This window comes from Sturnira hondurensis, unplaced genomic scaffold (assembly GCF_014824575.4).
Source record: "Sturnira hondurensis isolate 20B ecotype Veracruz unplaced genomic scaffold, ASM1482457v3 Scaffold0008782, whole genome shotgun sequence".
Taxonomy (NCBI): Eukaryota; Metazoa; Chordata; class Mammalia; order Chiroptera; family Phyllostomidae; genus Sturnira; species Sturnira hondurensis.
In genome coordinates this window covers 1,298,292-1,321,675 of record NW_028081413.1, presented here as the reverse complement: position 1 = coordinate 1,321,675, position 23,384 = coordinate 1,298,292, and the positions used below count along the sequence as shown (strand labels likewise).

The 23,384-nt window shown below is 56.3% G+C and overlaps 1 protein-coding gene across 4 annotated transcripts in view; it reads left to right on the top strand.

Moving 5' to 3' along the window:
- PAK6 (p21 (RAC1) activated kinase 6) overlaps positions 1–23,384 on the top strand; it is a 35,076-nt gene that overhangs the window by 5,085 nt on the left and 6,607 nt on the right. For 2 of the 4 annotated variants that reach the window (XM_037056088.1, XM_037056087.1), the window contains exons 3-6: positions 7,297–7,415; positions 13,066–13,174; positions 19,126–19,334; positions 20,204–20,857. In XM_037056088.1, coding sequence (XP_036911983.1) covers positions 19,131–19,334; positions 20,204–20,857 — 858 coding nt within the window. In that variant the 5' untranslated portion in view covers positions 7,297–7,415; positions 13,066–13,174; positions 19,126–19,130. Of the gene's footprint in view, positions 1–6,747; positions 6,831–6,905; positions 7,143–7,296; positions 7,416–13,065; positions 13,175–19,125; positions 19,335–20,203; positions 20,858–23,384 lie in introns of those variants that run through there. The other 2 variants (XM_037056090.1, XM_037056089.1) reach the window with 2 other exon arrangements.

Here is a 23,384-nt window from a genome sequence, read left to right as displayed (position 1 = left end):
AGGAACCAGTCACCTGCTCAAGGCCCGCTGCTACCTGGCCCCAGCTCCTGAAGGCTGCCGCAACAACAGGGTTAAAACCGGAAGGACTGGTTCTCTGGTTCAGCCTCCTGGCCTGGAGCCTCCACTCTCCATTTTCTTTCTTTCAGCTTCAAATGAGGCTTCAAGTGGAGTTATGCAAAGAGGCATAGAGAGTGGAGGAAACCTGGGGACCCACTGGGGACAGCCTCCTTGCAGGTCCAGAGCACAGTCCCAGGTCAGTGAGGAGAAGCGCAAAGGTGGAAAGGGCTGCCCCAGGAAGGAGCTGGCTGCCTTGGATGTCTGTCGCCCATTCAAAAGGAGTCCCTAGGAATATGTAATCCAGCCACCATGATTGTAGAGAGGAAAGAGGCCCAGAGAAGGGAAGTGGTTCCTGAGGTTACGCAGCTAACTGGCAGCAGAGCCCGTTTCAGGCCTGGGGGCTCCTGCCTCCCAGCCCCATACTCTCACCACTCAGGCTGCCTTTCCACAGACAGCAACTTCAAAGGCACCCCAAGCAGGGGTGGGCACTAGCTGCCCAGTCACTTGATGGATTGAGAGCAGTGGTCTGGTGGTCCGACAAAGTAGGAGGGTGGACAGGTCCCAGCCCTCCTCTGTGCCTCTTGCCCTAACGACCCCCGCTCCCACACCACCAATCTTGCTCCTCATAGAAGCCCAGCTTAGCTCCTGCTCACTCAGCACAGCCCCAAAAAGGAGGCCCTGCCCACCCCAACCAGGCCACTGAGTGTAAATGGATTAACTCAAGTTCTGCTTTTCCTAGGAGGCAGTTTACATTTTAGCCAGAAGGTTGTCGAGTCTTAAGCCCAGGGGGATAATGATGAGAGTGTCTGGGAATGAAAGAGAAACTGGGGCAGAGGTTGGGGGTTGCATATGGGAGGCCCTTTACCTAGGATAGATTTTTCCACAGTATATATACTCTGACCCCGGGCAGGAGTTTTAATGTCCAGTGGCCACTATCAGAGGTCAGATCTCAGAAGCAGGAGGCCTGTCATCTGTCACCCTGTTACTAGGCCCAGGCTGGACAAGAAGACTTCAGTGTTATACTATTGTGGGTCTTGCTGGAGATGGTGCGTCTGGAATCTAGAAAGGTGGAGGTCTTGACCCTGGTGAGGGGTGGAGCCAAGCCCAGGGGCAAGGATGCAAGGTCCGGGAGTGAGCAAGGGCTTGAGGCTCCTACAGAGGAGGGGCGGTCAGGACGAAAGGAGCCGCCTCCTGAGGGTCCATCATGCCAGCCACCAGTGAGGGTGTGGCAGTGCACACCAGCCCCTTGCCACACTAGCATTCACATGGAGGTCCCGAAGGCTGCCACCCCTGGGGCAGTCAAGGTGTGGGCCAGAGACGAAGGAAGGAAAGACCCTGAGAAAGGTGGGCAGCAGCTGCCTGGGCCCCTCCAGGACCCTCTCAGCACAGCCCAGCCCAGCCCAGCAGCAGTTAGATAGGCCATGCATCTGACACCAACCCAGGGCAGAAACAGAGGCAGAGTTCTTCCAGCTCTATAGCCGGGGCGGGGTTGGGGGCGGGGGGTCAGTGCTCCCAGGAGACCACACAGCCCACAGCCTGTGGACCTCATGCATTAAGAGATTGGGGGTTCCAGCTGGAGGGCTGTGAAGGGGCCCAGACAGCCAGCATCGTGCTTCCTCAGACTCTTCCCTTTCTCTGGCTGGAGCCCTCACCTGGTCACAAGCCTTCTACTCCCCCAGCTCACCTGTCCTTCCTTCAAGTCAGGCCCTGGGCACCAGGGCTTGGTGCCAGTCACAGCCCTGCCCCAGCCTCAGACTGGGGTGTCGACCAGAGGCTCAGAAGAGGGAGGAAGGACTGTGAAGGCATTGGGGCAATGGAGGGTTTCCACTCAAGGAGGCTTCCAGCTGTCAGTTCTGCCAGCCAGAGAGCCAGTCAGAGAGCTAACCTGCCAGCAACAGACATCTGGGGGGAACTTTGGAGTCCATCAAGGGCAGGGGCTGCCAAGGGATCCCAGTGAGAAGATATTAAGTGAATTCATCACGTCTCTAAGATGTGTGTTCTCAGCACAGAAGTGACTCTTTTCCCAGTCCTCCCCAGGGCAGCTTATAACCTCTGTCCTGAAAACGGTGCCTCAGCCCCTTGAAGGGGGTGGACAGTGGCCCCTGCATCTGAGTGGCTCGTCCAGGTCAACAGGCTTCTTTGGGACCATCAGGCAGGTGTGGCCCCAGCGTCAGTTTGCATTTGGGGAGGACTGGCTTTATGTGTTCGCTTTGGCATAGGGAGCCTAGTACAGATACAAGCTTGAGAAACAGTACAGAGAGGCTGAGAGAGAGAGGGCCTTCTGGGTGTGGGAGCTGCCTCTGCGGAGGCTCGAGGCAGCAGGCTATGTCTGTCCAGCCCCAGGCAGGGGGCCCCATGGGCTTCTCCCAAACACCTTACTCGGCCCAGACTCTGCTGTCCCTGGGCTGGGTTCTCTCTCCAGGACCTGGAGGGGATAGAGCTGTAGGGTTGATTCCTTAGCAAGTTCTGCTGGAAGAACCCTGGCAAACGCCCCCATGGCGCACCAGGCTGGGCTGGGTTGCTCCCTGTGGCAGCTGTGTACATGCATGGCACGGCGGAGGGGAGTTTTCTCCTCCGCCCCTCACCAAGGGTCAGAGACCTTTCACCCTGTTCTACATCTCATCACTTCACCTGCTTCTGGAGGGAAGGTGACACTCCCTCCCCCATTATGCACCCCAAAGAGACTGAGACGTGCTGGAAGTCTAGAGGGGCAGAAAGGCTCCAATCCTGCAAGGACCCATGCTCTCTGCAGCCGGGCTCTGTCTCTCTCCTGCTCTAGGACCCCAAGGCCTTGGCAATGTCGACCCGCTCAACTCACACTCCCAGGCCCTCAGAGATGGGCACCTGCCTCTCAGCCCCATCGGCAGAGAGAAGGAGATGCGGTGCCATCAGAGTGAGCGACGCTGGCCCAGGCCACCCCAAGAGCAGGAAGGGATGGGTATTGGCCAGCCTGGAAGAGAAGGAGAGGAAGAGATCTACTCAGAGACTGCCTGTCTCCTAGGGCTGGGGACTGCCTCCCCGGAGGTGCCAGCGGGTCCTTCCGGCCCAGCAGCCCGTGTGCCGGGCCCCGCCTTGCGGGCAGTGCCTGCACGTGGGCCTCGTGGGCCTGGGCCCATTCCAAGTCTGTGAAGGACAGATGGCTTGATGCAGGGGCTTCAGACAGGGTGCTGGCTCATGACCAGGGGGATCTAGCACCTGATTCCTACCAGAGGACTGGGTGACAGGGTGGGAGAAAATGAAGCCCCTCTGCCCCTCACCCCCACTCCTGTGTAGGGGTCCTCCTTTTCTTGTCAGAAATTGGGGAGAAATCAGTGTCACGTGATTTACCCATACAGGTTGGTGGTGTTGGCACAAGAAGGCAAGAGACTGGTGTGTCCCACCCCCAGCTGTTCCCAGGACCCGCTGAGACCCTCAGCCACCCCGCCATGATCAAGTCGTATCAGGCGGTCCCTGGAGCCAGGGCCCCTGAGCCATGCAGAGCTGAGACAGCCATCGGGCGGTCCACGTGGGCAGAAACTGGGGCTCCACCATTCAGTAACTACCAGACCTGGAGCCAGTTCCTTAACCACCCGGAGTCTCGGTCTCCTCGCCTGTAAAGTGAAAAGATAATGGGGTCATTCTGTGCCAAGGTTGTGGCAAAGACTTGAGTGGGATAATACTCGTGAATGGCTGAGCATGGGGCCTGGCCCATCAGAAGCATTTAATAATTGGCAGGTATTGTTACTAGTGTTATCAGAGGAGGGCAGAGCCATCCAGAGAAAGGAGCCCCAGCAGTGAGCGAGCTTGTCAGCATCGTTCCGATCCCCAGGCAGCTTTTCAAGTCACGCCACAGAAAGGTGCAGGGAAAGGATAATGTGTTTGTATTTCTAAACCACAAACCGATCAGTATCTTCCCTCTTTGGTCCTAACCCAGGCTCCCAGCCCTTGCTGTAGGTGCTCCCACGTTACAGCAGGCCCCAACAGACTCGAGCCAAGAAGGAGCCAGGACGTGCCTGCCCCGCCCGCCCCACGCACCGTCTCACACAGTTCTGGTTGCCAGTGCCCTGGTGCTGGCAGGGCTTTGAGACCCATCACCCATGGTGAAATGTCAGTTCTCTGTACCTGTTCGGAGCTCCTGCTCAATCTGTAGAGTGGCAGTGCGTGGACGGCTCCCTCAACCTGAAGGCCTCTGCCAGGGGCCAGGGCTCTCCAAAGCAGGGTGCCCCTGATCCCTGTGCCTGGCCAGGCACAGCACCATGGGAAGAGGGCCAGAGCCAGGCACATGGATGCTGGAGGGGATGCTGTCCCCCAGACTGTCCCGCCTCTCCCTGCACTGTAGTTCTGCCCTCTCCTCCCAGGCAGGCTGAGCTGGGCATGGCTCAGAGGACAATAGAGAAGCGGGGGAGTCATGCACAGAAATTAATGACTCAGGACCTATTCTGCACATCCCAGCCATCCTAACTTGCAGACAGTCATCCCCAACCCAGTGCGGCTGACCCACCCACAGATGCGACCAAAAGTGCAGACACGTGGGTTGTGAGGGCCTTGAGCGGTGCCCTCGTCCAGCCTAGCATCCAGCATGGAGCTTTTCTCTAGCACATCCGGGGTCTTCAGTGATGGCAGGTTCATTACCTCCCCAGTCAGCCTTATTTGGGTCTCTACCTCTTCCCAAACCCCATCGAAGTTCGCAGAGGTGGGGAGACTTCACAGTTCCCTAGACTCACTGCCACAGGGTGAGGATGGAACTTGGCTGGTAGCCTCTCCAGGACACCCAGACCTGCATTCAAACCACATTAAATAACAATTCACTTCCGATAATATCCTGATGTTTACACCTTGTCATAGTTCAAAGGTTCAAAAGTACTGCTCAGAGCTGTCATTTTGGTATACAAGGTGTTTGATACTGGCTACAAGTTAGGATGGCTGAGATGAAAAGAAAAGAATCCATGTGTGCATTTGTGAGTCAGTAAAATATAATTTAGGGTGCTGATTCTGGGCTCAACGATGTTATGCATTTCATTCTGGCTTTGGTTCACGGTGCATTTCAAATCCTCAGCAACCAACTCCCCCTGCAAACCCCCTTCCCCACCCACCCAGCACAACCCACTTCCCACAGCTGGTACTGCTATGGAACTAATCTGTGGAGAAAGCCATATTTCTACCACATTACCCCTTTGTCCTAGACTCAGCAGACAGCTTCCTAGGGGGCCACCAGAAGTTGGAGGTTGGCGGTTGGCAACAGAGTTGGGCCTATGGTGTAGTCTGAGCAAAGAGAAAGAATTCTGGGGGGAAGACACAGAGAGGAGGAGGGGAGACAGGGTAAGGACCAGAGCAGAGACCTGCCCACAGCCACCCTGGCTTCCACACCACGCTCCGGCTCACAGGGCCAGTGTCTCTGGCAGGCACCACCATGCTTCCCCACACAGGATGAGGGTGCTGCGGCAGCTAGACAGGGTGTGGACATACCTGGGGCTGGCGAATTCCCACTCGCCACCTCAGCTATGCTTGGTGGGAGTCTGGAGTAAATTGTGCATAAGCAATACAGCCCATATACAATTGCTTTATCCATAAATTGTATCAATATATCTAGAGAATTAGTGAAGAAAAATGGTGAATGACAATAATGACCTCAATTAATAACCAAAGTTTGAGGTGCCCAACACCTTGGCACTGCCCTGGGTCCCTTTGCAGTGATACTGCCGTTCACCCAGCCACCGCTTGCGGGCAGCCATTCGGGCTGCAGGTGCGCTGGATTTCCAAGCCACAATGATGCCCTGAACACTCAGGTGGACACAGCTCTTTCTAGGGGCCCGAGTCTGAAACAGCAAGGATATTCTCACTTCTTTATTTGGGGAAGACAGATGGCCTCTGCCCCTCCCCCATGACATTATTACACAGGAGAAACCACCCTCCAAATCAAAAGAATTAGGGCAAAGGGCAGTCAGGAGTGAGCCACTTGGAAAAGCCATGCTGGTCCTAAGCCAGGCCACTTAAGGTACAACCAGGAGGTGCTGGCTGTGGAAATGAATCCCATCCTCTGTTTGGGGGTGCAGGGCTTCTGAAAGCTTTCTTTCCCCCAGAGGTTCCCTTACCTAAGGCCAGAGGGTTGTTAGAACTGAGCAAGGTCTGGCAAGGAAACTGGAATCTCTTTAATCCCAGCTTCCTTGACCAGGACAGTCTTGGGGTGTTGTCCAGATGGACAGACAGGCCAAGGCTGCAGGTGGCAGGACTCCCGCTGGGACTCTGGGACTCTCCGAGGTGTGTGGGAAGTGACTGCAGCACCTCTAGGGTCTGGGAGGAGGCAGCCCAGAGCATCTACAGTGCAAATTGATGAGTTAATTACACAGAGATGGGCTCAGCGAATAATCCAGGCTGGGCGGGCCTCTTGCAGAGGCCACTATGCAGATCACAACGGGCCAGGCTGGGCTCAGGGTCCCAAGGTGATGGCCCAGAGGAAGCTGGGTCCCAGGGGTTTGAGGAAAAGGGTTGAGTAGGGAGGTGCCACTGGAGCAGAGAGGCTCCTGGCCACGGCCCCAGGTCCCTGCACCCCTTGGCATTTTTTCCCAGGCAAACCCGGGCTCTGTGTTCCCGGGCAAACCCGGGCTCTTTGTTCCCCGCCGAGTCCTACCTGGGGCCACACCCTGAAATCAAACTCGCGGCCAGGTGAAGCGGGCGCTGTACTAACTTGTAAGCGCAGCCTTCCCTCTCAGTTCCTGGCGCCCGGGTCCTTCCCGCGGAGGGCGGGCCAGACTCCGGCGCCCTCTCCGAATGCTCCGCAGGCTTCCTGCTCGCAGGTGGGTGTCCCAGCCACCCCTGGAAGCTGACTGACTAACCCTCCCCGGGCTGGGGACAAGCTTCCCTGTACGCGTGGCCCCATTTCCCGGTTTCTCACTCCCTGAAGGACGGAGCTGCCTGTGCCTGAGCGCAGGGACTGAGAACCCGGGCGCTGCGGGCGCAGGCTTACCTCCAGGAGTGCGCCCGCCCCGCTGAGAGATTCCCGCCCCATTCGGGCCTGCAAGGCGGGGAAGGGGGCGCTGCGGCTGTTGTGGGTTAGGAAGCCGCTGGAAGAAGGATGGGAAGCCTCGCACACTGCCCCCTGGCAACCTGTGAGTTTCCTTCCTCCTTTGCACCTGAGAAAGTGGCTCCGTGGGGAGGCTGGCATGGGGCTGCTCAGAATGCTCTGGATTCCAGCCATTAGCACAATCTGTGGGGACACTTGTTGTATTTGTCACAATGACTCTCTGGCCTCCTTCCATCCAGGCCTGACAGGACTGACCAGCAAGGTGCTTAGTGTTCCCTCACCTGGTGCCTGAGAGCTCTGCCCACCGCAGGGTGAGGAATAAAGAAGAAGAGGAGGCGCAGGAGGCAGCTGGCCAGAGGTGAGTGAGGGACCTCCATCCCTGGTAGGGTATCCAAGGGGAGCCTTTGGAGACCAGCATGAGGACAGATCAGAAGGGACAGTGAGCAGGCAGATGGCCCTCCTAGGCTGGCCCGTTCTTGCTCCTGTTAGGCAGCAGCTGTCATCCCTTTTAGGTGCCATTTCTCAATCCTTAATGGAGGTGCATTGTTACTTCCACCACCTCAGCCCACAGCAGGCTGCTGGCTTCCAATGCCCCTCCCTGCCCCCTGGCCCAGCCTCTGCCTGTCATCAGGCACAGTGGCTGTCTGGGGCAAGGCAGCGTCACAGAAGCTGTGCACAGGAAGTCAGTAGCGGGCCCAGCGCCTGTGCGGAGCAGACCAGGAGGCAGTCCCAGGAAGAGGCGCTACTCTGCACACCCCAGCCTGACAGCTTGCTCCCTGGATCTCCAACCTGCTAAAACCCCTCTGGCTTTTCTGGCACCCAGTGCACAGCGTGCAACCTGGGAGGGAGATGCTGCTGGGGAAAAGACATAGGAATTTCCCAGGGTACAGCTGTGCTTCCTGTGTCTTGCCCCCGACTGGTGTTCTTTTAGGGTCTTCTTGTTTTTGTAGGTGGGGGAATTGAGGAGGCTTGGGGCTGTGTTCAGGTCTTTTGTGGCTGGCGTAGCATGTATTGCAATGCTGTGAGCTCCCCCTAGGCCATGTGTAGGACAGTGGCTAAGAACGCATTTGGAACCAAGAAGAACTGGGTTCGAATCCTGACCTTCCCTTTGATTCCATAGGCGAGTCTCTTTACTTCTCTCCAAACTTTAATGTTCTCGGCTACAAAGTAGGGAGGATCATGCCCTCCTCACAGGATAGTTGTGAGGAGTCACAGTGAGAAATGAGAACAGCCCAGCAGGGACCACGTCTCTCACCCCCACATGTTGGTATTGGAAGAGGTGAAGCTACCCGAGCTCTCCTCGCTTGGAGGACGTTGAGAATGGTCTGGCTCTGAGGCAGGAGACTCTGGAGGTTGTTAGAGCGAAGCCCTGGGAAGACAGTAAAGGCAGAAGAGGGCCTATGGTTGCGGGGGAAGTGAGCTGGCCCCGGGAAGAGCCCATTTCTGGAAGGGGGTGTGAGTTCGGAGACAGAAACAGCGGCACAGCGCTCTGTGTGTGTTCGTGGTGACACTCCACACGGGTGTTGCCTGGGATAGAGGGAGCCTCTGGCTTGAGGCTTTCGGTCTGACCTCTGCGTAGCTCTGTGATCTGAGGCAGGTCATTTACCTTCTCTGGGTGTGACAGGGGCTTGGAGGTGGAAAGATCGGGGTTTGGGTCCCAGCTCCACACTTCCCGTCTCAGACAGCAGCTTCTTTCCAAGCCCCGGTTTCTTTACTTGTAACAGAGCATGTAGTATCTACCATGTAGAGTTGCAACCGCTGAAGGCACTAATGATAAAAGGCGCTGGCGCCATGCCCGGCGTGTTCTGGGTACTTTGTACATGTATCTGTGTACAATCCCTTTCTCATCTCCTCCTGCCTCTCTCCAACCTCCTGTCGTCTAAAATGCACCCAGCAAAGCACATTTGGCCCAAGTCACAGTGGTACTGTGAGCATAGAGTGAGGAGGTGAAATAGAGAAAGTTAAGGGCTGTGGAAACAGAATCTGTATGTGTGTGTGTGTGTGTGTGATTGGGAACCTAATCTCGTGAGTGGGAGGCTCTGGAGATTCTTTCTGGCGAGGCACTGAGGACTCTGTGGTGGGGGCTCCGGCCTCTGTGCACTGAAGCTGCTGAAAATCCGGGTTGGTGAGGCAGTGCCTGGCCTGCAGCACCCCCAGGCAGGCCATCCTTCTCTCTTCTTTTGGGGATAACCCCATGCCCAGGAAAGGGCAGTCCTGGGGACTGGGGAGGGGTTAGGATTCTCAGTACAGTGAGCAGAGGTCAGAGGGCTGGTCTGCCCTGAGCTGCGGCCCTAGCCACAGCCCAGAGAGTGCCGGAGAGTGCCGCTGGAGCCCCGCCCAAGAGGCGGGCCTGAGTCAATATTGACCTGCTCCGGCTGGCCAGCCTGGCTCTTTGGCCTCTTATTCAGCTGGAGTGTTGACACAAGTGATTGAATGAGCTTTATTATCATATTCTTTTCAACAACAGCCCCATTATCTCTCCCCTGGGGATTCATTGGGACCTCTAGTGTGGGAATGATGATGAGGGCGGGGAGCCCAGACGTGCGAGCTTGTTATGTGCACAGTGCCCTCTGCCCTGCACTCCCAGCGTCTCTCTGGGCCGTTCCAGTGGGACAACAGGACCCGAGCATCCTGGAGACACACCACACTGCAGCACAATGGCCTTGGGCAGATCTTAGGGAACTCTCAGGCAGTGGCTGTGAGGGCCACGGCCTGGGTCTAGGAGCCACCCACCCTGCCGGTGACGACTGGGCAGAAAAGTGAAATTCTCTTCAGGCCCTTCCCCCTGGTATATATTTGGGGGCCAGGAAAGGGTGCTGGGGTGCTACCTCCCCTGACTCTCATGTGCTATAAAGAGGGGCAGACGGTAGTCCTGGACGCCCGGGGAGGCGGAGGAAGGACAGAGCTCAGCCCCTCTCGGAGGATGAGCGGCAAGGGGACAGAGGGACAGAGGGGCAGGGGCCTCGGGAGGGGGAGGGGTTCCCTGTCACCCAACTCATCCGAGCAGCACCCAGCAGGAGACAGGCAAGGGGGACAGCAGTTTGGGCAGGGCGAGAGGGGAGGCCAGACCCCCGAGCAAGCCCCCCAGGGCGAGCGTCACCATCTCCTCTGGTGGGAGGTGACTCAGGAGGAGGACTAGCAACACATGTTTGGAAAAGCAAGCTAACTCCATGGGAGCAAGGGCTTCCCACCGTGGTCCCAAGGCCCAGAGCAGAGCAAATGCACAATAAGTACTTTTGAATAAATTAACGAATGATGTAATTGTATATTTAAACGAACTCCAGAAAGTAAAGTTTGAGAAAAATCTTCTGGCTGATGAGGATTCCCTGGTGGAAGGCTGGCTGCGGCCCACGCTGTTCTCGGCCAGGGACCGAGAAGCATCCAGCTCTTCGGGATGGGCATGGGGGAGGCCCGTCCCCAAGGGGGCGTGAGGAGGTTGGGTGGCCCGACCGCAGATGTCCGGGTGCAAGGGCCAGCTCTGGAGGTGACGTGACAGGGTCCTCTGTCAGTCGCTCTGTGACCGGATGGGGGCCGTCGTAGAGGTGCCTAATTGCTGTGGAACTCAGGGGCACACTTCTGTCTCAGTGCCACAATTCTAGAACAGTTCCTTCTTTCAAGCAGCACCCTGGATGGGCCGAGAACTGCTCATTTTGCGTGGAGGAAGGCAGCAGCTGACTGCAGCCATGGTCCTATCAGGGCCCGGGGCAGACAGACAGGCTCTGCCCCTTCTTTGCTCTTTGACTTGAGCAAATCACTTAATCTCTCTGAACATCAGTTTCTTCATCTGTGTGATGGGACAGTAATAATCTTACCTCACGGGCTTGTGGTAAGGACACTTTGCATGTGATGTGCCCGGCCCGTGACCTGGCGCTTACCCTAGGCCCTCCCTTAGTCGTGACTGGGGATGCCCAGAATGAGCCCTCGAGCTAGAAGAGATGCTGTTCCTCTTCTCACTTTGCCATGTGTTGGACAAGCTGGCAGAGGTAAAGGAGTCATTCGCTCGGCACCACCTAAAAGGCTGAGGCCTTGAAAGGACAGCAAGCCAGGGCCACAAGCTGGGACTCAGGAACTGCATTCCCTGGGGCCACCCCAGCCAGGGCTCAGCTCTGATTAGCAGGCCCTGAGCCTCCGCAGACGGCGGTATGCCCCCCACTCTCGCTCACCAGCACTCAGAGCAGGGTGCTGGGTGCAGCTGCCTCCTCTCTTCTGGTCTTCCCGCTTCATTCCCAGCAGACGGTTAACCAACATCCCAGAACGCAACCAGCCGAGCCCCGCCCCCGCAGAGTAGCTGCACACTTTTTTGGCTTGCTCCCTGGAAGCCACCTTCCCAGCCTTCGGTGTGTTCCTGTGAATCCCTTCCGGGGGCTGAGTGTCCTTTCCTTGAAAGGGATTTGATGTGTGGAAATGGCTAAAACCCCCTGGAGGCCAGGCCTGGAGGGTAAGGTGGGCATCCAGGTCAGACACCACCGCCTCTGGTGAAAGCAGACACAACAGGTTCAGAGAACAGTTGATGTTGGGTCAAGATGGGCCCCAAAGGTGGTTTCCAAAGAGGAAGCACCGGAGTCTGTTGAGAGCAGTCCGAGTCACTCCCAAGGGCCGCCGCACTCATCGGGGTATCAGAGCTCTGTCTGAGGTCCAAATGCAGGCTCATTTCACTGTAGTCCCGTCTGGGGCTTCTGGGACCCGGCAGCTTGGTAGCCCTTGCACCCCAGGCCCTGGCCCTACAGGAGAAGCAGTTTGGGAGGGTGACCCCCACACTGTGGCTGCTCTGCTTACCCCTGTATGAACCCTGGACCAGCCACACCACAGCACCCTGCTCTGAGGCTGCCACCCAAACTCCGTGTGGCTGCAGAACTAGCAGCGGCCACAAAGCTCTGCCTCCCACTGCTCGAGCCAAGCCTGTGGGTTGCCTGCCTTCAGACCGAGACCCTGTGGAGGGGGCCTGACCTACTGGAGAGAATACACTCCTGCTGCTTCTGTGGCTTTTTCATATGTGCTAGGCCCTGACGTCACAGCCACCAACACGACCTCTTTGGAATAATTCACCTACCCCTTACAAGGCAAAAAGAAACTTGATTTCGGATAAAGTGAGGGTCCGCCTCCAAGTCAGAGAAGCCCCAGCCCCCGGCTTCTGATTCACAGATCGGCCCGGAAAGAACCTGGCATTAGCAGTCTTGGTTGACGGAGCTGGCGGTGGCTCACCTGCTCCTACATGTTGCTATGAGCTTACTCAGGCTGCTCTGTGTTCACAGAGACCCAAGGAAGGGGATGAAGAGCAACCCACGGCCCTCAGAGTGGGCCCGGTGGGCGGAGCAGGGGCTGTGGAACCTCATCCAGGGCCCAATCCCATCTCGTCCCAGTTCTGTGACCTTGGGCAAGTTATTTAACCTCTCTGAGCCCGTCTAGATTTCTGAATAATAGTAAATTATTATTATCTGGATTTCCTACCCCCTAGCGTTGTTGTGAGGATTAAATGAGTTGATCCTTGGAAAGGGCCTACCACATAGTAAGTGCTCAAGAACAGTAACTTCCCTTTCTGTCCAGAGTCTCCCCTAGCACGACAGTCCCACCCCTCAGTGACCCCATTCTGTGGTTCCCCGAACTCTCCCATCGGCCCTGCCCTCGGGTTCACTGGGTGTGGCGGCACTTCTTCAAGAAAATCTCTTCCAGGAACTGACAGCTCCTCGCCAGCTCTGGCTGGAGGAAGCAGCCTCCGCAGGGACTGCGCCCAGGGAGCTTCCTTCTCCAACTGGTTTGTGCTGGGCTCTTCCCTGCCAGCACTGGCGTCCCCCTCTGGTCCAGTCATGGGCCGGCCGGAAAACAGCATCTGCAGACATTCAGAAGAGGAAAGTCCAGAGCATTCCTCTGTCACAGCGACGCATCCCAGCCCGGGAAAGAATTCTTAGCACCTCCCTGCCCTGTGCTGGGGAGAGGGGTCACACAGACAGGAGGTCCCCCCCCCCCCCGAGTCTGAGCTGGCACCCAGTCTCTGTCCATTTCTCCTGCAGAGTTCGGGGCCCACATCGCTTCCAAGGCAGAAGGGAAGGTAGACTGGCTCTCTGAAGAAAAATCACCTTCCTTCCTCCGCAGGGTGCCATCTTTGAGGAAGGTGCAGAGGTGAGAATCTGGGGGTGGCAACTGCAAGGGCTGGCGCTGGCGTGTGCGTTACCACTCCACCCTCAGGGCTGGCACTGCACCGCCCTCCCTCCGCCCCCGAGGGGTGGGGGTGGGGGGTGGGGAGTAGGGCTTGGGTCTGAGGTAGGACCTGGGAGACAGAGAACCAGAACTGGCAACTTGAGGGCCCCTGTCTGGGCAGGTGGGTGTGCTCAGGGCTGGGGCTCTGTGGCTGAAGGAAGCAGGGTGTCCATGTCTCAGTGTCTCGCTCCCAGGGACTCGGCAGCACCAGATACCCGCGTGGGCGAGTGACTCGTAGGGACTCAGTCATCATGGGTCGCCGTTTTCTTTAGAGGAGCAGTCCGTCATCTTTAAGGAGAATTGAGAAGAGTAGAAAGATGGGGTACCCCTGACCAGTGTGGCTCAGTTGGTTGGGCGTCGTCCCCCAGAGTGAAAGGTTGCTGTTCGGTTCCTGGTCAGGGCACGTGGCTGGGTGTCGGGTTGGTTCTTGGTCGGGGCACATAGCCCGCACCAGAGGCAACTGATCAGTGTTTCTCTCCCTCTCTTTCTCCCTCCCTTCCTCTCTCTCTCTCAAAAAAAGAAAGAAAGAAAAAGAAAAAAAAAAAGATGGGGTAGGAGGAAATCCCCTGTAGCCCACCAGTTAAACTCAACAACAATGAATATTTTGCTGTATTTCCTTCAACCTTCGTTGCATTCACACTACATTTACAAATCAATCTCAGTGAAATCCTTAGAAAGAAGCCCTGCTCCTAACCTGTGACATCAAGAATTCGGCTTTGGTGTGGGAGAAAAAGGGGTTCTGTGGAAAGTAACCTCACAGGGTGACCGGATTATAAACCCCAACCGGGCAGGGGATGGGGGAAGTCCCACCCCAGGCACATAACTTTTTTTTTCTTTTTAAAGATTTTATTTATTTATTTTTAGAGAAATGGGGAAGGAGGGAGAAAGAGAGGGAGTGAAACGTCAATGTGTGGTTGCCTCTAGCACACCCCATACTGGGGAACTGGCCTGCAACCCAGGCCTGTGCACTGACTGGGAATCAAACCAGTGATGCTTTGGTTCACAGGCCTGTGTTCAATCCACTGCACTACACCAGCCAGGGCTGGCACATAACTTCTTTGGCGAAAGGGCCTTAAGCTGGTCCTGCACATTGCTTCTGTGCATCCTGGTTGACACAGCTCTGAAACGCCCCCTTTCAGCTCCTCCTTCTAAAACCAGAGAGCACCTGATCTTAACTGTCCTGGAACATAATCCCCTGCTCTGCGTCTCCCACCTTCACATAACTGCTCTGACGTTCCCTCCTTAATTTCTTTTTTTTTTTGTTTTTTAAAGATTTTATTTCTTTATCTTTAGAGGGGGAAGAGAAGGAGAGAGGGAGAGAAATATCAATGTATGGTTGCCTCTCTTGCATCCCCTGCTGGGAACTGGCCTGCAACCCAGGCATGTGCCCTGACTGGGAATTGAACCGCGATCCTTTGGTTCTCAGGCCCTCGCTCAATCCACTGAGCTATGCCAGCCAGGGCCCCTCCTTAATTTCAAACGCACAGAAGGAACTATAAAACTGCTATTCTCCAGACCCTGTGAGACCTTCTCCCCAGCGTACATTGTCAGTTTGGCTCAAGTAAACCCTTACAAACATTTAAAAAATTATGCATTGGAGAACAAAAACGAGGCAGTTTAATTTGCCTCTGGGACCCCTGAGTATGGACAGGTTTTGGCCCCCGCAGGTCAGAGGCTTCGGGAGACCCCCCCCCCGAAAACTTGGGCTCCACACAGTCACTCACAGGGGACCCCGGCAGGGATGGGCGGACATTGGGTCCCACGTCCCTGGGCCCCACCACCACTCCCTCTAGCTTTATTATTTTATCTTTCCCATTTAGATCCAATTACTTTTGAGGGATGATATGAATTCATTTTTCAGGATTCCTTTTTTTATGTGGATATCTAATTGCTTCACTGCATTTTTGGAAAAAAATCATCTGTTCCCACCACATTGTGATGTCACCTTTGTCATAAATTGAGTGACCCGATATGACTGAGCCTATTTCTGGATTCTCTCTTCTATTCCATTGGTCTTTTCATCAATCTTTGTGCCAGTCTCATATATGTTAATTAATACAGCTTTACAGTAAACCTTGATATCTAGTGGCATAATTCTCCAACTTTGTTCTTCAAGATTATCTTGGCTATTCCTGGTTCTTTATGCTTCTCTGTAAATTTTAGAATCAATTTGTGAATTTCCACAAAAAGAAATACACTGAGATTTTGACTGACATTGAACTAAATCTGTAAATTAATTGGAATAATTGACATCTTGACAATATTGAGTCTTTCAGTTCATGAACATTCTTCAATATCTTTAATTATTTTACACTTTTTAATGTAGAAAACTTGCACATCTTTGATTAGATTCATTCGTAGGTGTTCAGTGTATTTAATGTAAAATGGGAAATGGTGTCTGAGGGTTCTTTTCCCTGATAACACTTCTGACATCAAGCAAGAGAGTTTGTCTTCCCGAGGCCGTTTCTCCAGCTCGGACACCGGCTGGGTGTTCGACAACTCACTGGCTCTGGCACTGACTTCCTGGGGGAAGCACAGACCCCCGGGCTCAGTCTCCCAAGCTGCCCCCACTTCAGATTCCAGTTGCCAGTCGTGGGCCACTGTCCATCTGACCAAACTGCCGTAATGACAAGGGTTCCCATGACCCCCTCCTCAGGTTCAGTAAATTGGGAGAATACTTGTGCCCGCTCACTACAGAAGATACCACTCAGGAACAGCCAGGTGGGAGAGACGCGTCGTGTAGGGATGTGGCCAGGAGCATGGAGCTCTCACGCCCTCCCAGCGCCTGGGTGGGCTCGCTGGCTCAGAAGCTCCCTGAACATTGCCATTCAAGAGTTTTTATGGAGGCTTCCTGACACCGGCTCAGTTGATTACATCACTGACCATTGGTAATCAGCTCAGTCTCCAGCCCTTCTCCCCTCCCCAGAGGGCGGGGCCGGGGGCGCTGAGAGCTCGGCATTCTCGTTGCTCCGGGGAAGCCGAGGGTTAGGGGCTGTGTGCCAGGGGCCACGGCCAGGTTTCCATTTCCCATTACATCACAGAATCGTTTCTAAAATTTTATTTTCTATTTGTTGCAGGTATGTCAAAATACAATTGATTTCTTTTTTTCTTTTAATCCTCACCTAAGGATAGGTTTATTGATTTTAGAGAGCAAGGAGAGAGGGGAGAGAAAGAGAAAGAGAGAAACATCCCTCCTGTAAGTGTCCCAACCGGGGATCAAACCTGCAGCCTAGATCCGTCCCCTGACCAGGGGTCGAACCAGCGACCATTTGGTGTACTAGATGACACTCCAACCAACTGACCCACCCAGCCAGGGCTACAGTTGATTTTTTTTATATTGACCTTGAATTGGAGGGCTTTTCGACTCACTTACCTGAGCCCAAGAGTTTGTAGGGAGGGCTCTGCCCCCGGACTTTCCGTGCACGTAATTATATGGTCCCAGGTGGCGCTGACTCCACCACTCTGGAAGAGTGCCCCCGGGCTCCTGGGCAGTGAGGACTAGCTAAGCGACGGGCTCTGACTTCTAACTCTGCCTGTCCCAGCCCACAGCCTGAGCTCAGTCAGTGCTTCAGCCGGCTCCCACCCTCACCTCCACCACACCCAGCCATCTTTATTTTCCCCCAGCCTTCCTTTCTGCCACTGTGAAGTGTGTTCTGAAACCGCTGCTGGGGTAGCCTCAGGGACCCTAGAGTCGTTTAGATGATTTGCTAAAGATGCTGTCCCCTGCAAAACCCGGGCCCTCAGCAGGGCAGGGGCATAGGGGAGAGGGATGTCCTGGGGGGAAGAAGTATTAGCCAGCTCCTCTTTAACTGTAGGGCGTGTCCCTGCATCTCCAGGGAAGTTAACAGAGTGGGGGAGCGGGGTGAACTGTCAGCTCACCTGAGCTAAGTCTGGGATAGAGGGTCTACCTCAGACGCTGTGAGGACAGAGGGATGGAGCCTCTTCTACAGCCAAGGGCCAAGAGGGAGGAGGCCAGGTTTTACCAAACCATCAAGAATCAACACAGTGGAGAGGTGTCGAGGGCCTGAGGTCCCAGAAGGCAGGCCTGGCCCTTTGACGGGAATCTGAGGATGGAGTTCGGTGTTGCTCCCAGGCTAGTATTTGCTCATGTCCCCCAGTCTATAAGGCCCTGAGCTTAGAAGCAGGACACAGAAGTGGCCCAGCAATCTGCTCACGTAATACTCCCCAAACCCTGTGAGGTGTCTCCCATTAACCCAGTTTTACCAGTAAAGGACACCACAGCTCAGACCATTCAGGTAACTTGCTCTAAGTCTCCCACATGAGTGGGGGACCCCCACAGCTTGCCTGAAATTCAGACAGGTGTATGTCACTCTGAAGTCCTTGGTCCTCAGGCATCCCACATGGGGCCAGGGCGGGGAGGGGCTTTGCTCATATGGGGTGTTAGGTGGATTCCTGAACCTCAAGGTCCTGGAGAGCAGCTGACATTCCAAGAAGTAGGATGTGGATTCAGACTGACCCGCTCTGGGTGAACTCTAGTGGGACGCTGTGGTTACTCAAGCCCACAGCTGTCCTGAGTGGGTGCCAGCTGCCTCCTGGATCTGTGACCTTCTCCAGAACCTGCTGAAGTGCCCAGGAAAATGCTGTTTCCAGAGCAGGGTCCAAAAGAGAATGCCCTGGTATCCAAAGGTCCCCCAGGTCTATGGACAGATGAATGACACGAGCATTCAAGAAACAAACATTTATTTTTAAACCCAGAAGTGACCTTTCCAGGTGACATAAGAACCCACTAAGTGTATTTTATTCATCACACTAAAGAAAAAAATTTAAAATCCCATTGAGCTGTTCTGCACCACTTCAGACACAAAGCGACCCTGTGACCCTGACCTCCATCACATGTGGTCCCTGTCAGGGACCTCCTGACAGTGAGGCTGGAACAGCACCAGTTACCTTACCTCCTGGGTTTCCAGTCTCTCTCTCTCTCTCTCTGGGCCGACGTCGCTCTGAGCTGCCGAGGGAGCGCAGCGGGGCCTCGGCTAGACCCCAGAGCAGCAAGGAGAGGGAGGCAGGTGTGACTGCCAGTGATGTTTTGTAAGTCAGCGTTCTGAGACCCAGGGAAAAGGGCCCAAGGGGCGCGGGGCTCTCTCCCCTCGAGAACTTTACCCCTGAGACAGCGGCCCCTCGGGGCTTTCCAGAATCCGGGCAGAGCACCCGTGACACCAGGGTCACAGACTGGGCAGTGCACCTGCAGCCGGGTGGGTTGGCCTTCGTGGAAGTCGTGCGCCAAATCCACAGGCCTCTGCTGCCAAGCCAGCTGGGGGAGCTGGAGCCGATGGCGATAAAACAGAAACCAACAACAAAAACTTTCACATACTATTGGCTGCCACTTGCTAGTTTTGTTTAGGATTTTCACATTTATGTTCATAAGCGAGATTGGTTCGTGCTTTCCTTTTCTTCTGCTCTCTTATCTGGTCGGAGAATCAAGGTCACACTCACTTTATAATATGCATTTTTGCCAGCTCTCCTCCCTCTTTGCCCCATTTTTAATTCTTCGACGGTGGATGATATTAGCAACAGGCTTTGGATCTTACAAGGACATACCCCAGAGTCGGCCGGCCCGACAGGGTACTTGGCACAGACTAGAAGACAGGCACCTCTTTTCTTTGTTTATTGTCTGTATTGGCCTCTAAGGCACTTTTGTTCTGGGGGGACCCCTCTGCTTGGAGCTGGCTGTTTTCCTGAGGAAGTGGGATGGGAGGTGAGGGGAAGCCCTGGGCCCAGGCAGGGAAGATGTGCGCCAGGGAGGGAACAGGCCCAGAGCCTGGCACCCGGCACCCCCTGCAGCCACCCCTGCCCCCTGGGGCCAGGGCCCTGTGAAGCGCCCACCAGAGCTGAGCCTGACCCTCCCCACGCAGGCACCATGTTCCGCAAAAAAAAGAAGAAACGCCCCGAGATCTCAGCCCCCCAGAACTTCCAGCACCGCGTCCACACCTCCTTTGACCCTAAAGAAGGCAAGTTCGTGGGCCTCCCCCCTCAATGGCAGAACATCCTGGACACGCTCCGGCGGCCCAAGCCCGTGGTGGACCCTTCGCGCATCACGCGGGTACAGCTCCAGCCCATGAAGGTGAGGTGGGGGGGGGGGTGAGGCCAAGTTCAGCTTCTGCCCCACCGACGCCTGGGCCTGGCCAGACCACAAAGGCACCTGGAGGACCCACCCAATTACCCGCTATCAGTTACCTGCCATCTATTCCCTGTTAATCAGCCTCTCATTCCCTCCCCAGGTAACCCAGGGAGGGGGACCCTGGGGAGTCCTCTAAAGGGAAGGGTTGCCAGATATGGCAAATAAAAAGACAGAATGCCCAATAACATTTGAATTTCAGATAACAACAAATAATCTTTTAGTAGGAAGGGTGCCCACGTAGTACCTGGCCCTGCAGCCCTTGTGGGACTAGGGGGTTTAGTTGTGTGGGTTCAGAAGGGTGGGGCCAGGAGCCTGGGAGGGGCTGGGTCAGGATTCGGGGACCACGAAGCCAGTCTGTGGTCCCACAAAGCCCGGGACCGGTCCCTGCCTCCTTGGCGGGCGAGCTCTGCACGTCTTCCTGAAGGCCACAGGCAGAGCTGGAAGATGGCAGGGGGTCCCAGGTGGTGCCTGGTGGGTGCCCTGTCCCCACTGGTTCCCCTCAGCTCCCCAAGCTCAGCCGCCCGCACTGTTCCGGGTGCTGGATTGCAGCCCACGGTTCCTCACCTGTGCGCCCTGCTGAGACCCATGGAAATGGGCCTTTTCCCTTTGTTTATGCTCCAGCACAGGCCTGACCTGCCACAGGCCCGGGTAAGTGACTGAAAAATTGAGGGATGGATGAATGGCACAGCAGGCAAGGTCCTTAGGTGTTCCTCCTCAAGGCCCCCAGGGAGGCGCCCCCTCGCCTGGCCCCAGGCTGCCCCTCACTGTCAAGAAGAGGCCTCTTACCCACGCTCTTCTACTCTCACCTGCAGACTGTGGTTCGGGGCAGCTCTGTGCCCGTGGATGGCTACATCTCGGGGCTGCTCAATGACATCCAGAAGTTGTCAGTCATCAGCTCCAACACCCTGCGTGGGCGCAGCCCTACCAACCGACGGCGGGCACAGTCCCTGGGGCTGTTAGGGGAGGAGCCCTGGGCTGCTGACCCGGACATGTACCTGCAGAGCCCCCAGTCTGAGCGCACTGACCCCCACAGCCTCTACCTCAGCTGCAATGGGGGCGCACCGGCAGGCCACCAGCAGATGCCATGGCCAGAACCACAGAGCCCGCGGGTCCTGCCCAATGGGCTGGCCACCAAGGCACAGTCCCTGGGCCCTGCTGAGTTTCAGGGTGCCACGCAGCGCTGCCTGCAATTGGGCGCCTGCCTGCAGAGCTCCCCACCCAGCACCTCACCCCCTGCAGCCGCCGGAAGGCGTGGGACCAAGGCTGCCAGACATGGCCCTGAGGAGGCCCGGCCACAGTCCTGCCTGGTGGGCTCAGCGGCGGGCAGGCCGGGTGGGGAGGGCAGCCCCAGCCCCAAGACCCAGGAGAGCAGCCTGAAGCACAGGCTGTTCCGGAGCATGTTCCTGTCGACTCCTGCCACGGCCCCTTCGAGCAGCAGCAAGCCAGGCCCCACGCCACAGAGCAAGGTATGTCAGGGGCCGCCCTCTGGGGCCACTCTTGGCAGGGCCGGGCCAGGGGCTGGCCTGGAGGATGTGTGTCGGGGACATCTACCAGGTTGGGTTGGGGACAGCCTGAGGGGACAAAATAATCAAGAAGTCAGCTCAGCCTCGACTGAGGGTTCTATCCTGAACCAGCTCAGCCCTCCTCCAAAAGCTTCACACGTGTGAGTCAGAGGTTGTGCAGCAGGTTGTTTTCCAGGGGTGCCTTGGAGGGGCTTGTGGCACAAGCAGCTCACACGCCTGCCCTCTGGGGTTCATATTTTCTGGGGTGTGTCTAGGCAGACTGAACTGGCTGGCAGACACCTCTGAAAAAGCAGCATCTTTAACCACAGAAGCCCAGACCTTTGCCTGTCCCGGGTGCCCAGCAGCCCCCACCCAGGCCCCAGCGGAGAGGAGGGCTCCGGCCCTGGGCAGGATGAGGCCTGTCTGCCTCCCTCTTCTCAGACCTTCTTGTCACCCCCATCCCTCACTTGCCCCAGAGGCCCTGCACTGCCTCTCCCGACCGGCATTCAGCAGTGTTCCCGCCTCTAGTGAGGATGCCTGCCTGCCCTTTTTTCAGTGGTCGTGATTTTGTTTAATATTTCTGTAGTGATTAATTTCGAGTTCGTGTTTGGTATGAAAAGCTAGAGGATTGAATCTGCCTGGGTCCGGAGGGAGCTGGAGAACTGACTTTTGGCCTGTGCGACAATCTCCAATGCACAGATTTTTCTTGTAAAAAAGGAAACAGTGAAGGGGGACCTCATGGGGACATTTCTGGGCAGAGGAGAACAGCTTTGCTTCTTACGTGCCGTGTGGCATCCTGCCTGCGGTGACAGTGACATCCTTTCCCATTTGGCAGATAAGCAGACTGACTCAGAGAGGGCGAGGCAGCCCCCAGGTGTCACTCGTGAGTCAATGAAGGAAGGCTTGGCTGTCCGGGCAGCCACGCTCTTCAGCTCCTTCCCGCTCTCCAGCTCCTTCCCGCTCTCCAGCTCCTTCCCAAGGGGCAGGCGGGAATGAGTGCAGGCAGCAGCCTGAGGGCTCCACGTCAGAAGTCAGAACGTCAGACCTCAGAAACTCGGTGGCTCCCCTCCCTGGAGGAAGACAAGCCCGGTCCCACACCCCCACCTGCAGTGGGGAGTGTGGGGAGGGGCCTAGACCCGCGCACCCAGGGGAGGCTCTGGGCCTGTGTCCCCAGCCTTGCACAGGGACAGTGGGCCCGGCTCCCCTGCAGGGTGCAGGCCTGAGGACAAACAGATGAGAAGTGGTTTGTGGGGAACGCGAGTGTCTGTGAGCAGAGGGTCTAGAAGTCTGTGCCCCTGGAGAGACGTTCCCCAGAAAAATCAAGGTGGGAGCTTGACTGCTCCCTCCCTCTAGGGTTTGGGAGGGCTACAGGGACTTGGAGAGAGGGGGTGTCAGCACTGGGCTGGGCACCGACATGCATGGTTCTGGGCTCCTGGCAGCACCCCACAGCCTGGCGAGGGCTGCCTGCCCAGCCTGGGGCCTGCCCGTGCCCTCACACTGTACTGGGCGCCCACCATGGGGCTCTGCTGCCGATGTACAGGGCTGGCCCCACACCCATGGTGGGAGGTGGTGGTTGTCTTGGGCTTGGAGACACCACAGTTCCAAGTTCAGTGGAGTGCTTTCCTTCTCGCACTGGGCACATGTTTCCACGTAAGTTCCCTGAGCCAGGCCTCTGAGGCAGGGCTGGGCCTCCTCTGAGCTGCTCAGAGCCAGAGCTTCTCAACCCTGCACTGTTGGTGTTCGGATCCTCCTCCCTCACGGGGTCTGTCCTGAGCATCGTAGGACATTTAGTAGCATCTCTGGTCTCTGCCCCTAGACTTCAGCAGCACCCCGATGATGGGACAACCAAAAATCCTCCCAGATACAGCCAAACTTCCCTTGAGTGGCAAAGTCACTCCCAGTAGAGAACCGAGGCTTTAGGCAAATCGCCACACAGATGGGCAGCATCCAACTTGCTCCTCCCTCATAGCCCCAGGGCCCCCGGGCCAAGCCCGGAGCAGTGCCCGCAGCAGCAGTTCGGGGAGGCAGGCTGCCCATGGCCAAGGCCGGCCGGGAGTGGCTTCAGGAGCACCTGTGGCACAAGGGCGCTCAGACTTGGCCCAGGCAGCTTGGCCTGTGGTCACTCACTTTGGCTAAAGAGCAAAAGACCTCAAGTGGGGGTGGGGAGGCCAAAGAGACACGAGAGTTATAAATCTGGGGAATTTAGAAGTGGTTCCACTTAGCGGTAGAAAGGCCACGTCAGAAGACCTCAGTAATCGGCAAACACTTGTTAAGCCCCTGCTGTGTCCTGGGAACTCTGTTATATGCCGATGGTACACGACACCCATAGAACGGTGCACAGGGGCCAGGGATTAGGCTGACCGGGGCTGGGGTCTGCCTGCCCCTTGCTGCTCAGTGACTCTGGGCAAGTTACTTAGCCTTCCCGACTCTGTTTCCTCATCTACAGATGTGATGATAAGAGGACCCAGGAGGTAGTGAAACAGCCCCAGGG